At 39.3% G+C, this 13,784-nt stretch overlaps 1 protein-coding gene across 2 annotated transcripts in view; it reads left to right on the forward strand.

The window, feature by feature from the left end:
* TNKS2 (tankyrase 2) overlaps positions 1-4,313 on the forward strand; it is a 66,564-nt gene extending 62,251 nt beyond the window's left edge. For both annotated transcript variants that reach the window (XM_025274181.3, XM_025274180.3), the window contains 2 exons: positions 997-1,153; positions 2,007-4,313. In XM_025274181.3, the coding sequence (XP_025129966.1) occupies positions 997-1,153; positions 2,007-2,069 (220 nt within the window). In that variant the 3' untranslated portion in view covers positions 2,070-4,313. The remainder of the gene's footprint in view (positions 1-996; positions 1,154-2,006) is intronic.
* Positions 4,314-13,784: the final 9,471 nt, after the last annotated feature.

Consider the following 13,784-nt stretch of genomic DNA (forward strand, 5'->3'; position numbering starts at 1 on the left):
AGGAACCCAAAAGCCTCTTGATGAAAGTGAAAGTGGAGAGTGAAAAAGTTGGCTTAAAACTCAACATTCAGAAAACGAAGATCATGGCATCTGGTCCCACCACTTCATGGGAAATAGATGGGGGAACAGTGGAAACAGTGTCAGACTTTATTTTTCTGGGCTCCAAAATCACTGCAGATGGTGTCTGTCAGCCATGAAATTAAAAGACGCTTACTCCTTGGAAGGAAAGTTATGACCAACCTAGACAGCATATTAAAAAGCAGAGACATTACTTTGTCAACAAAGGTCCTTCTAGTCAAGGCTGTGGTTTTTCCAGTGATCGTGTATGGATGTGACCATACATGGACTATAAAGAAAGCCGAGCACCGAAGAATTGATGCTTTTGAACTGTGGTGTTGGAGAAGACTCTTGAGAGTCCCTTGGACTGCAAGGAGATCCAACCAGTCCATTCTGAAGGAGATCAGGCCTGGGATTTCTTTGGAAGGACTGATGCTGAAGCTGAAACTCCAGTACTTTGGCCACCTCATGCGAAGAGTTGACTCGTTGGAAAAGACTCTGATGCTGGGAGGGATTGGGGGCAGGAGGAGAAGGGGACGGCAGAAGATGACATGGCTGGATGGCATCACTGACTCGATGGACGTGAGTCTCCTTGAACTCCAGGAGTTGGTGATGGACAGGGAGGCCTGGCGTGCTGCGATTCATGGGGTCACAAAGAGTTGGACATGACTGAGCGACTGATCTGATCTGATCTTATCTGAAAGATTATTATAATCTCTCTAAGATAGTATTTTATAGTTACAATGAGGATTAAAGTGACAAATTATTTCATTAGTGAGAGCAGTAGAAGATATTCTTTAAAAACTCTTTAAAGGGTAAAATGGTGAAAACAATTGTGTTTAAGTATAAATGCATTCAAAAGCTTATATAGTGTACATAAATAAAACTGTCCTGTATGGCCTTGTCTCAGGGAAATCTTTTCCTTTTCATGTGTTACAGGCAGCTGCTCTTTTGCCGTGTAACCTTGGGAAAGTCTTTCCTGCAGTTCAGTGCAATGAAAATGGCGCATTCTCCTCCAGGCCATCACTCAGTCACTGGCCGACCCAGTGTAAATGGCCTAGCATTAGCTGAATATGTTATTTACAGAGGAGAGCAGGTAATTCAGTTTTATTTGTTCGTTTTCAGCAATACTTTAGAGCTATACTTTAACCTTTTACTAATCTTTTAAATTAACAAGGTAGAGTGCCTTACAAACTGGATTTCTTTTTAACTTCTGTTTGTAAATTATTTCAGACTTAAAGTTGCAATAATAGTAAAGAGAATTCCCTTAGACCCTTTACCCAGATATTCAAAATGTTAATACTTTAGCTTTCTCTCTCCTTTATCATGTTCTCCCTACTATATGTGTATGTCCTCCCCTCCCCCCCCTCCCCCCCACCGAGCAGCTTGGAAGTAAGGTATAAGCATCTTCCTTTACACTTAAATACTTCAGGGTGTATTTCCTAAATACACCTAAATTTTAAGGACATTGTCTTAAAATTGTTAAAATCAGGAAAATATCATTGGTGTAGTAAATCTAACCTACAGACCTTATTCAGATTTTGCCAGCTATTCTGAATTTTTTTTAAGCTTCTGTAAAATATAATTAATTAGAATCCTATATTTATTTTAATAGTTAACCTCTCTGTAGCAAAGAAATGTGTAATTCCCCTTCCTCTTAGTGGCATAGATGCAGTCAGAAGCATCTCTAGAGCAACATTATGTACTGGGGATATGTATCAGGATAACCTCAATTCCTAAAGACAAACACATGCTCAGTAGTCATCCTAGACCTGCTGATTGAGAATCGAAGGGATTGCAGTCACGTAAAGCTGTTTCGAGAAGAGGCCCTTTGATTCTGATCTGCGACACTAATTTAGAGCTTCTTCCCTAAAGATAAGGAATCCTTAGAATAAGTCTCCATTCAAAAAATTTATTTACCAATTTTTGAATTAATCTTTCTCTTCCAGGCTTATCCTGAATATTTAATTACTTACCAGATTGTAAGGCCTGAAGGTATGGTTGATGGGTAAATAGTTGTTTTAGGAAACTAGCACCACCGAACCTAAAATCATCTAAGCAGCTGGTGGCCTCGTAAGTTTTACTCCTTTGCTGAGAAAAATCATCTTGTCCACAACCCTGTGGCAAAAGGTTAAAAATGTGAAAGGGTTTTAACATTCTGACTTGATAAAGCTTTAATAATGTACAGTGTTTTCTAAATATTTCCTGTTTTTCAGCACTTTAACAGATGCCATTCCAGGTTAAACTGGGTTTGTCTGTACTAAATTATAAACAGAGTTAACTTGAATCTTTTATACATTATACATTGATTCTAACAGAAACTGTAATTCCCCTCAACAGAACTCATTTTACTAATATAGTACTGTGTTCTTCAAAACACAGCATTTACACTGAATACAGTTTCATTTGTAAAACTGTAAATAAGAGCTTTTGTACTAGCCCAATATTTATTTACATTGCTTTGTAATATAAATCTACTGTTGTAGAATGGCAGCGGTTTACAGATTTTTTCATATGTACTGCTCATCTGTACTTCATCTTGAATCATCGTGATTGAGTGATCTTTGACGTTTGATTCCAGAGGCTGTGTTGAATTATTAGCAGACACCTTGTCACTTGGGAAAGATTGATCCCTCAGATTTAATTTGCTGATGGAAGCATTTATCTCTCATCAATAATCTTTCCCATTTAAGAACTTGTTTCATAAATACTCTGGGAGTTTAATTTGTGATAACTTTGTATGTGTAACACACATTCCAAAGAGCTCTTAACTATCACGGTCCTGATTATTACAGACACTTCTTTACAAGCCTCACACTCTGGGTTTCACATGGAAAAGTTTTCTCATGTTATTTTGTGAAAATTAGAGCAAGAGCTTCTGTTTTTTAGAGAACAATTATAGTGTTGTTTTCATGGAATGTAAATAGGAGGTTGAATTTCAGATGTGGGAAGGGTAATCCTGAAATTTTTCGAATCTGTTCTAATTACCTTAAATTTAAAGGGAAAAAAATAGCAGATGGGAGTGGGTAGTTTTTCTCCTGTTCTTTTTCTTTGGCCTTACTGTTTCGTGTATAACCAGTTTATACACCATAGGTAAGCTCAACCCAAAACCATGACACGTGGGTGTCCCAGTTCTCTCCTGGCCTGCTGAATAGGCAGGTGCCATGAGATGGGTGCTTCCGCTTCTGGGTTGCCTCATTGTGACATGTTACACCCACTTGAAAATACACTCTGTGCATCGCCTGGTGACCAGGCTTGTTTGGCAGCTGTGGAGGGGAATACCGTCCCATAAAATGCCATTCCTACTTTTTAAGGTAAAACTACTTTTCCATGAAATATGCTAACGCATCTTGGTACAGAGACATGAGTTACAGCTTGGCAATCTGTTGACTTTCGTTCTCTTGGAAGTCAAGGCAAGATTGCTACCCACTTAAACCTCTGTTAATGAGGCTGTTCCTATTCACTCTCTGTACCAATTCACATTTATTTTACATTTTATTCAGTCTCTAAATTAACTGGGCCTTTGCAGTAATTTGTACATAAAGTGCTAGAAAATCATGTTTCTTATCTTGAGTAAGAGTTATTCACAGTAAATGCATATCTGGAGTTGTTTCTATTAATGTAAATTGTGATCATTATTTAAGAGGTCAATTCCTGACCATAAAGTGCTTTTTATACAGCTCTCTAATAATTGCAAATACGATCCTAAAGTCGTTTCTTGGAACACAAATGGAGTATGCCAAATTTTATATAATTTTTCAGGTTCTGGAAGCTTCCAGGTTTTATAATTAGAAGATAATGAGATGAGTTAGTGGAGTTTATATTTACATACCTTCTCTCTCAACATTTAGCTCGTATTGCTCACCCTATGAGTGAATCTGAAATTGCTTATCATGTAAAATCATCGTGGTCTATGAGTTTACGATTTTGCAGCCTGTGTTGTTTCATCTAATTCATTTCTTAATTAGTGTGTTGCTTTTCTATGAATGATTATATTGTGGTTAATATGTTAGCATGGCATATTTCAGATAGCTTTTTGTTAGGAGCTTAGGGGTGGGGGGTGGGGACTGGGGATTTCTTTGAAGTTTTTGCATGAAATACTTTATGATGATGGAATTGCTTTTTCTTTTGTCTTCTGATTTTTTTAAAGAGATTTAACTTTGTGTGTGAGTAGTACTATTGTATCCATCTTGAGTGTCTTGTACTGTATCACATTCCATACCCTCATTTAATTCTTAATAAACTGTTCACTTGTTTTTCTTGGTAGCATGGTAATTACTGGAATAGTATAAATGTATTGAATGGTCTTTGAAAAAAATGAATTAAGATTACAATAAACCACAATTGCAGGAAAATAATGTAGTTTTGAGTCTACTAGTGATAGACACTGCAGTTTAAAATTTGAAATACTGAACACTGTGACCATACCTCCTCAGATGCTTTAAGATGAAAGTAGCTGTCATATGCTTTTAGACATTTAGTCCACCCAACATAAGTTTTGGCAAACCTTCAAGCTTTTTCCTGGAAAATCTAGGGGTTTTTTTGTTTTTTTTTTTGCCATGCTGTACAGCTTGCAGGATTTTAATTCTCCAACCAGGGATTGAACCCAGGCCCTCAGCAGTGAGAGAGCAGAGTCCTGACCCCTGGACCACCAGGGAATACCCCCGGGAAATCTGTCTTAACTTATAAAGAGGCATAGAAAATTTATGAGTTTACAAACCTTAAAGTTAGGGGTATTTATTACTCTTAAAAGAAAAATTATAATAAGGTACATTTATTTTAGATTTCATTATGCTAAATGTCTGCGTGTATGATCAGCTCCCTGCTTTCTATAATAAGAGAATAGTGGTGCAAGTAGCTCATAAGTCATTTAGCTTTGAAATACTCTTCAGCAGCTTTCTTACTGCTTGAGTTGGGATAATGTTAACGTGTCCGCGTGCTAGTTCCTAAGCATGTGCGATCCTTTGCATGTTGATGAGAAAAGAAAATTTGCAATAAATTTCCCTGAGCTTTTGTGATTAGTATTCCTGACTGGCCCTTTTCCTACTGTCCTGTCTTATTAGAGGAGTAGAGTAACAGAGGAAGCAAGTGGCGGTATACATTCTTCACCAGGAGAACTGTCAGATTTGTATAAAGTTAGCCTACTGAACCTGTACCCACCTCCTCCTCCTCATGCTTTACTAGCTGAGGAAGACTGTGACCTAAAATCTTAATTATAGCTTCTTAGAAGGTTCTTGGTGTCCACATACAAGCCATCATTGTCAGAAGTGTCTTCTCCACTTTGTTACCCATCCACAATTGTTATCATCACCATCACAAAAGTGCACAAAGCCCTCCAGATGGTCTGCCAGTACACTGTAGAGCAGTGCTGCGTGAAAGTGACCTGTAGTTGGGGCTGGCCTGCAGCCTGTTTGTTTCCAGCCCATGGAGAGATGAAAACACAAATTGAGAGGAAACTTTGATGGCAGTTTGACATTGATGCAATGTTTTAAATTTCTTTCTTTTTTTTTCTTAAAGGCCACACCATGCAGCATATAAGATCTTAGTTCCCTAACCAGGAAATGAACCCATGCCTCCTGCATTGGGAGCACAGAGTCTTAACCACTGGAGCAGCAGGGAAGTCCCTTAAATTTCTTTACCTAAGATTTTGGTCTGCAACAGATTGGAAATTAAGAAGAAAACAGAAACTCTAGTCCCTCACAGATAATTTGAAAAGTAGAAGAAAAATAATCTGTTTGGTTTACCACTTAGACCCATCACTTAGCACATGCTGACACATAATAGTTCCTCAAATAAGTTTTACTTGAGTGAAAAGAGTTATTAAGTGATTGGGCTCTAGAGTCAGATGAATGTGGATTTGAATTTTAGCCTAGTCCATGCCAACTGTACAACCTTGAACAAATTACAGTACTTATAGGTTTGTTGAGGAAACTAAATGATTTTCTGTATGTGCTAGTAAGTACTGTGACTGGCAAAAGCTGGTTATTGTAATTATATTATTATTTCCCTGAATTCCCAGGACCACTGGTTGGGTTTTTTCACTTGTCATGGGGCCACAGAACATAGAATTTTATTTTATTATTATTTTTTTTATTCAGATTTAATGTCAAATTATTAACATTGATTTTTATTTAGCACACATTTCCTGTATTGGCAGGTGGATTCTTTTTTTTAATTTTATTTTATTTTTAAACTTTACATAATTGTATTAGTTTTGCCAAATATCAGAATGAATCCACCACAGGTATACATGTGTTCCCCATCCTGAACCCTCCTCCCTCCCGAACATAGAATTTTATTTTATTTTATTTTATTTTTATTTTATTTTATTTTTAAACTTTACATAATTGTATTAGTTTTGCCAAATATCACAATGAATCCACCACAGGTATACATGTGTTCCCCATCCTGAACCCTCCTCCCTCCTCCCTCCCCATGAACATAGAATTTTAAAACAAGCAAAGTTGATTGGCCACTGGTTCAGATGAAAACCTTTTTTTCAATCTTTGTTCAGATGAAACCTTAAGAAGCTCAAAATGTGAGGTATGTATGTCACTAGGTGGCTGAAGATCTTAGTTAGAAAATGACTCACAAAAGCACACAGACAGTACAGCAGCCTGGTTGGGGAAAGAATACATACCCACAATCTTATCTGCATCATATTGTTACAGTACAGAAGAAACAAACTCCGCTCAGAGGATCAGACGTCCAGAACAGTCTATTGTGAGTACAAGTCAGCAGATAACAACCTTAGAGGTTTAGCACCCCCAAAACTTAATATAGGATAACTGTGGAATAAGAATATTTAAAATGGTTGACTGGGAGAGGAAAATACAAAAAGCATTAGGAAAGATGACACTGAAAAAAGGCAGAGTAGGTTTGAAAAACTTAAGTCTTTTGGAACTACAGAATGTGCGATTAGTGAAAGTAAGAGCTTGGTGGACAGATTAAACCACAGATTGGGCATATGTGAAGAGAGAACTGGTAAACTAGAAGATAAATCAAGAAGGTACCCAGTTATAACAGAGGAAGGGATGGGAAATAGGAAAAAGCTAAGAAGCTCGGAGAACAGGATGAGAAGATCCAACATAAAGAATAGGGGAGGGAAGAGGTTTGAAGATTTTTGTTTTTTTTTTTCAGAATTTATAAAAGAGATATAGATCTTCAAATGAAAAGACATAACAAATATTTAAAGTGGTGAATAAAAACAAGTATGCTTCTAGACTTACAGTACAATTGCAAAAGACGAGAAAAATCTAAAAGCAACTAAAAAGACATTACCTGCAAAGGAATAATTGCACTGGTAGCAGGCTTTCTCAATGGCAGCAGTATGGACCAGAAGGAAACAAGATAAGTTATAAATGATGAATGGGTGATAGCCTTGAATTCTATACAGAGATAAGTTAGCATTCAAAAGAGAGGCTGAAAAACACATTTTCAGATTTTGCTGTATGAGCTCAGGGTTGTTGTTAAGGAAAAAAGGCAGTTGAATCCAGAAAGGAAGGAATGAACTGCAAGAAGCATGGTGAACAAAGAAATGGCTAAACAGACTGAAATTACACTTGTGTAAAACGAGAAGAACTTTATTAACTGATACAGAACAATCTTCAAGATACAATAAATGAAGAAGCAAGAAGTTGGCAACTGTGTTTGATTTGTTATTCTCATTTGTATAAAATAGGAAAAAGGACAATATACATTAGCTGCTTTATGCATAAAATGCCTGCAGGATACACACAAACTATTGGGAGGACACCTGGGTACCAGGGGACAGAGTTTGTTAAAGACACTTTTTACTGTATATTCTTTTATTCTTTATGAGTTTTCTAGCAGGACTGTAATCACTTAAAGTAGAAATAGGACTGGAAAGGTGGGGGAAGAAAGGTAAAAGAACAACAAAAATGGGGACCTTAAGTGACATACTTTTTTCTCTCCCAAAACGTATGAAAGAATCTAGAATGAGTAAGAAATAATCTGTAAAGGGCTAAGACTGGGCAGGACCTTCCTGAAGAGAAAAAACAAAAACAGGAGGACCAGAGGTCAAGAATAGCATTAAGGCTGTAGTAATTAAGCATAATAATGGTACAGGGACATACTCATCTAACGAACTGAACAGAGAATAAATGGGATTTTTATATACACCAGAGGTAGCATTACAGATCATGGGGGAAGAAGGAACTGTTCAGTAAATTGTTATGAAACAACTGGTTATGCATATGGGAAAAAATGTATATCTAGATGCATACACAAAATCAGTTCCAGGTGGATTTTATATAGGGCTTGATAAGAAAATCAAAGTATTTTAAATGTTAAGAAAATACAGAAGACTTCCTGATTGGGGATAACAAAGAGCTTTTAACTGAGCTTCAAAGAAGATGTCATCCTAAAAGAAAAGATTAAAAGTTTGACTGTGTTAAAATTAAGAACATCCTTGTTATCAAACGATTTCTATAAAGAGGCAGGTCACAAAGTGGGAGAAAATATTTGCAGTACATTTAAAGGGCAAAGGATTCATATCCAGAATATATTAAACTACAGAAAAAGTGAGTTAAAAACAGGCATTTCTCCAAATGGGCGACCCTAGTGGCTACTGAGCACATCAAAAAAATGCTTAGACGTATTGGTAATCAGGGAAATTCAAATTAGGTAACATGTAATATCATTTTACACCTGCTGAAATTGACAAAAATAAAAAATTTGACAATGCAAGTATTAGAGGATGTTGGTATCTTACTGCTGTGGGTCTGAGTGCTTTGAAAAACAATTGACATTACCAGTAAAATGAAGGAGTCTACTTCTGGGTATATAAAGAGGAAACTAAAATAATGTTGCTGCTGCTAAGTCATTTCAGTCATGTCCGACTCTGTGCGACCCCATAGACGGCAGCCTACCTGGCTCCCCCGTCCCTGGGATTCTCCAGGCAAGAACACTGGCGTGGGTTGCCATTTCCTTCTCCAATGCATGACAGTGAAAAGTGAAAGTGAAGTTGCTCTGTCGTGCCCGACTCTTAGCGACCCCATGGACTGCAGCCTACCAGGCTCCTCCGTCCCATGGGATTTTCCAGGCAAGAGTACTGGAGTGGGGTGCCATCGCCTTCTCCGAAAATAATGTTATGTAGGAATAAAATAAGACTGGCACAAATAGAATACTATATGCCATTCCTGGGCAGAAAAGTTTAGTATTATAATGATTTTGGTTCTCCTTAAATAAGTATATACATTTGCCATGACCTAATAACATATTATGACTTCCCTGGTGGTTCAGACGGTAAAGCGTCTGCCTACAATGTGGGAGACCTGGGTTTGATCCCTGGGTCGGGAAGATCTCCTGGAGAAGGAAATGGCAACCCACTCCAGTATTCTTGCCTGGAAAATTTCATGGACAGATGAGCCTGGTAGGCTACAGTCCATGGGGTCGCAAAGAGTTGGACACGACTGAGCGACTTCAATGTCGATGTCAATAACATACTGGATTTACATACACACATTACTATATATAAAATAGATAACTGTTAATGATAAGAACCTACTGTATAACACAGGGACCTCTACTCAGTACCCTGTAATGACCTATATGGAAATGGAATCAAAAAAAGAATGGATACCAACTCCAGTATTCTTGGGCTTCCTTTGTGTGGCTCAGCTGATAAAGAATCCGCCTGCAGTGCAGGAGACCTGGGTTCGATCCCTGGGTTGGGAAGATCCCCTGGAGAAGGGAAAAGCTACCCACTCGAGTATTCTGGCATGGAGAATTCCATGGTTTACAGTCCATGGGGTTGCAAAGAGTCGGACACAACTAAGTCACTTTGACTTTCACTTCACAAATATGTATAACTGGTTAACTTGTCTGTACAGCAGAAACTAACACAACATTGTAAATCAACTAGACTCCAAAATTAATTTAAAAAATAACATAACCCTTTTGAGGGAAAGGGTGGGGAACTATGCACACTGATTCTAAAGCTACTATGGGAAAGGAAATGTAACAAGGATTCTTATAAAAAGTTGCTGAGAAGATTTCTGAAAGGCTGCTAGCCGTATCACTTACTAAAATATTTTAAAACTTATTAAAACAGTAATACTGGCACATAAACCAATCACTGAAATGAAATACAGCATCCAGAAATGGTCTGAAACCTACAGTATATGGTAAAGGTAGGATATTGTGAAACTGTGGCAAAGATAATTGTCTTGGCACCCATCTGGACAAAATAAGTTGGACCCTTGTTTCTTACATCGAAATACTTTTCAGTTGAGTCAAGTATATAATGATAGAAAAATAAAACTACAAAATTACAAGAAGAAAAACATAGGACAGTGTTGGTATAGCAATGCCTTTCAGTTATAACAAAATCCAGAAGTTCTGGAGAGAGAGATTAAGTCCAACTTCTCAAGTTTTGTCTGCAAACGAAGTTAAAAGATAAATGGCAGAATGTAAGAAATGTTTACAGCATTCAGGGAATTTTCTTACTTAACATTAAATGTTTGAAAATCAGGAATCAACACCAACAACCTAATAGAAAATGAGCAGTATTAAGAAAATTAAAACAGCATTTACAAAAGAGAGATACAGCTTAACTATATACTGTGATACCAATTTTCACCTCCTACTAGTAATCAGGGAGGAATATTCAAAGTATTTAATACTGAGGCACTGGCCAGTCAACAGACAAAACTGCTGCTTCTGCCTGGTGTTAGTCCTTTAGTTGCTGGATTTGGGGAAGTTGTGGAGGAACCAGAGCCTGGGAGAAAAAGAGCACTTGGGATTGGGGCCAGCAGCTAGTTACCAGTGGGTACAGAAGGATGCTGAGAGCAACTAGTAGAGTCCACTGGTGGCGGAGAATATGTCTCGCTTCATCGAGAAACAACATCTAGAAGGAAAATTGAGCAATACTTGTCCAAATTTTAAATGGGTTTACCCTTTGAGTAACAGGACCTGTGATAAGGAAATACATTGCGGCATTACTTGGAAAGACAAAGTTATGAAAAGCTCATCTCTCCATCAGTAGGGGACTGGTTAAATTACAGTGCATCCGTATACTAGAATGTCTGGAATCATGAAGAGAATGAGCCAGACCTACATGTACTGATCAAGATAGATTATGGAGTGGAAAAAAGAAAAGGTTCAGAACTATGTGGATAGCAAGTTGCTATTGCTAAGTTGCTTCAGTCGTGTCCGACTGTGTGACCCCATAGACAGCAGCCCACCAGGCTCCCTTGTCCCTGGGATTCTCTAGGCAAGGACACTGGAGTGGGATGCCATTTCCTTCTCCAATGCACGAAAGTGAAAAGTGAAAGGGAAGTCGCTCTGTCGTGCCCGACTCTTAGCGACCCCATGGACTGCAGCCTACCAGGCTCCTCCATCCATGGGATTTTCCAGGCAAGAGTACTGGAGTGGGGTGCCCTCTACTATGTATAAAATAGACAACTAATGGGAACCTACTGTACAGTACAGGGAACTCAGTGTTCTGTAGTGACCTAAATGGAAAGGAAAGCCAAGGAAGAGGGGCTATATGAATACGTGTAACTGATTCACTTTGCTGTACAGCAGAAACTAACAACATTGTAAAGCAACTATACTCCAATAAAGATTAATTTAAAAAATTCCTCAAACCTGCTCTGCCATTAGTCTTCATAATGAAAGTCCTTTCCATTCTTCTAGTTGTAAGTCCTCTTCCCCTCACTGCCTACTTCAACTCAGTTGGCCTCCCTGCTTTTTCACCCTTGTCCGCTAGCAGCCTCTCCCTAACCCCACCCCCACATCTCTTTGTCTTCCAGTTCGGGAGCCACAAAGATCCTGTTGAAGCATAAGTCAACTATGTCACAAAACTGCAGTGCCTCCCCATTTCACAGAGTAAAAAGCTGAAGTCCTTAAAATGCCCAGCTTGACGCTTGGCGACCTGCTGCTGCGCCCCTGTGCTGCTGTTTCCCACTCTATTCCTGGCCACTCCAGTCTTCTTAGTGTGGGTGTCCCCACCCTCAGATCCTTGGCAGGGACTGTTTTGTAACTCAAATGCTCTTCCCCAGCATTCTCCATGATTCATTTCCCCCATTTCCTGGTTGTTCAGATGTCACCTTTTCGGGAAGTTTCTCCAGAACCACATTATTTGGAATGCCACTGCACACTCCCCCTTCTCCCCCAACTCACTCCACATCCTCCTTGCCCTGCTCTACTACTGCTAGTACTAAGTCACTTCAGTCGTGTCCAACTCTGTGCGACCCCATAGACTGCAGCCCACCAGGCTCTGCCATCCCTGGGATTCTCCAGGCAAGAACACTGGAGTGGGTTGCCATTTCCTTCTCCAATGCATGAAAGTGGAAAGTGAAAGTGAAGTCACTCAGTCGTGTCCGACTCTTCAAGACCCCATGGACTGCAGCCTACCAGGCTCCTGTGTCCATGGGATTTTCCAGGCAAGAGGACTGGAGTGGGGTGCCATTGCCTAGTTTTCCCTATTAAACTGACATTCTAGATGATGTAATTAACATTTATTCCTGGTCTCCCCACACTGAAACGTAAACTTCACAAGGGTGGATTCCATCGATGTAGCACCAGTGCCTCAAACAGTCCCTGGCACATAGATGTGCTCAATAAACAGTTGTTAAGTGAGTGAATTGGCTTATATGATCTTCACTCATTCTTTTAAGTCTGTATTGTGTGTGCATTAGTTGCTCAGTCATGTCTGACTCTTATGTGACCTTATGGACTGTAGGCTGCCAGGCTCCTCTGTCCATGGAATTCTCCAGGCAAGAATACTGGAGTGGGAACATCCCAGGCAGTTCAGTAGTTAAGGTTTTGCCTTAAGTGTAGCGAGCGGTTGAGGTTTTGATCCCTGATGGTGGAGCTAAGATACCACATGCCTTGGGGCCAAAAAACCAAACATTAAAAAAAAAAAAAAAAACAATATTGTAACAAATTCAGTAAAGACTTTATTTAAAAAAAAGAATACTAGAGTGAGTTGCCTGGAGAAGGAAATGGCAGCCCACTCCAGTACTCTTGCCTGGAAAATCCCATGGACAGTGGAACCTGGTAGGCTACAGTCCATGGGGTCGCAAAGAGTTGGACACGACTGAGCGACTTCACTTTCACTTTTCACTTTCATGCATTGGAGAAGGAAATGGCAACCCACTCCAGTGTTCTTGCCTGGAGAATCCAGGGACGGGGGAGCCTGGTGGTCTGCTGTCTATGGGCTTGCACAGAGTCAGACATGACTGAAACGACTTAGCAGCAGCAGAGTAAATTGCCATTCCCTTCTCAAGCCTACTCACCATTAAATGAGGGGCTCCCCAGGTGGCACTAGTGGTAAAGAACCCACTTGCCAATGCAGGTTCACTCCCTCAGTCAAGATCTCCTGGAGGCGGCCATGGCAATCCGCTCCACTACTCTTGCCTGGAGAATCCCATGGACAGAGGAGCCTGGCATACTAGTCTGTAGGGCCACACAGAGTCAGACCCGACTGAAGTGGCTTAGCATGCACCCTTATATGAAGAAATGGCTAGTAGTGGCATTAGCAGCAGCAACAATAACAAGTTATTTATCAAATCCATTACTAACAACACCAATAATCATAGTTATCATTTTTTAAATTTACCACCCATAATAATACCAAAAATCACAGTTATCAACTCACCATCAGTTCTATCAGTAACCACAATTAACCATGTATTAAATGTCTGTATCATAAACCAGATAATCCCACATGAAGGGAACTGGAGCTCCAGAGTTAAACT

Source organism: Bubalus bubalis, chromosome 23 (assembly GCF_019923935.1).
Source record: "Bubalus bubalis isolate 160015118507 breed Murrah chromosome 23, NDDB_SH_1, whole genome shotgun sequence".
NCBI classification, from domain to species: Eukaryota; Metazoa; Chordata; class Mammalia; order Artiodactyla; family Bovidae; genus Bubalus; species Bubalus bubalis.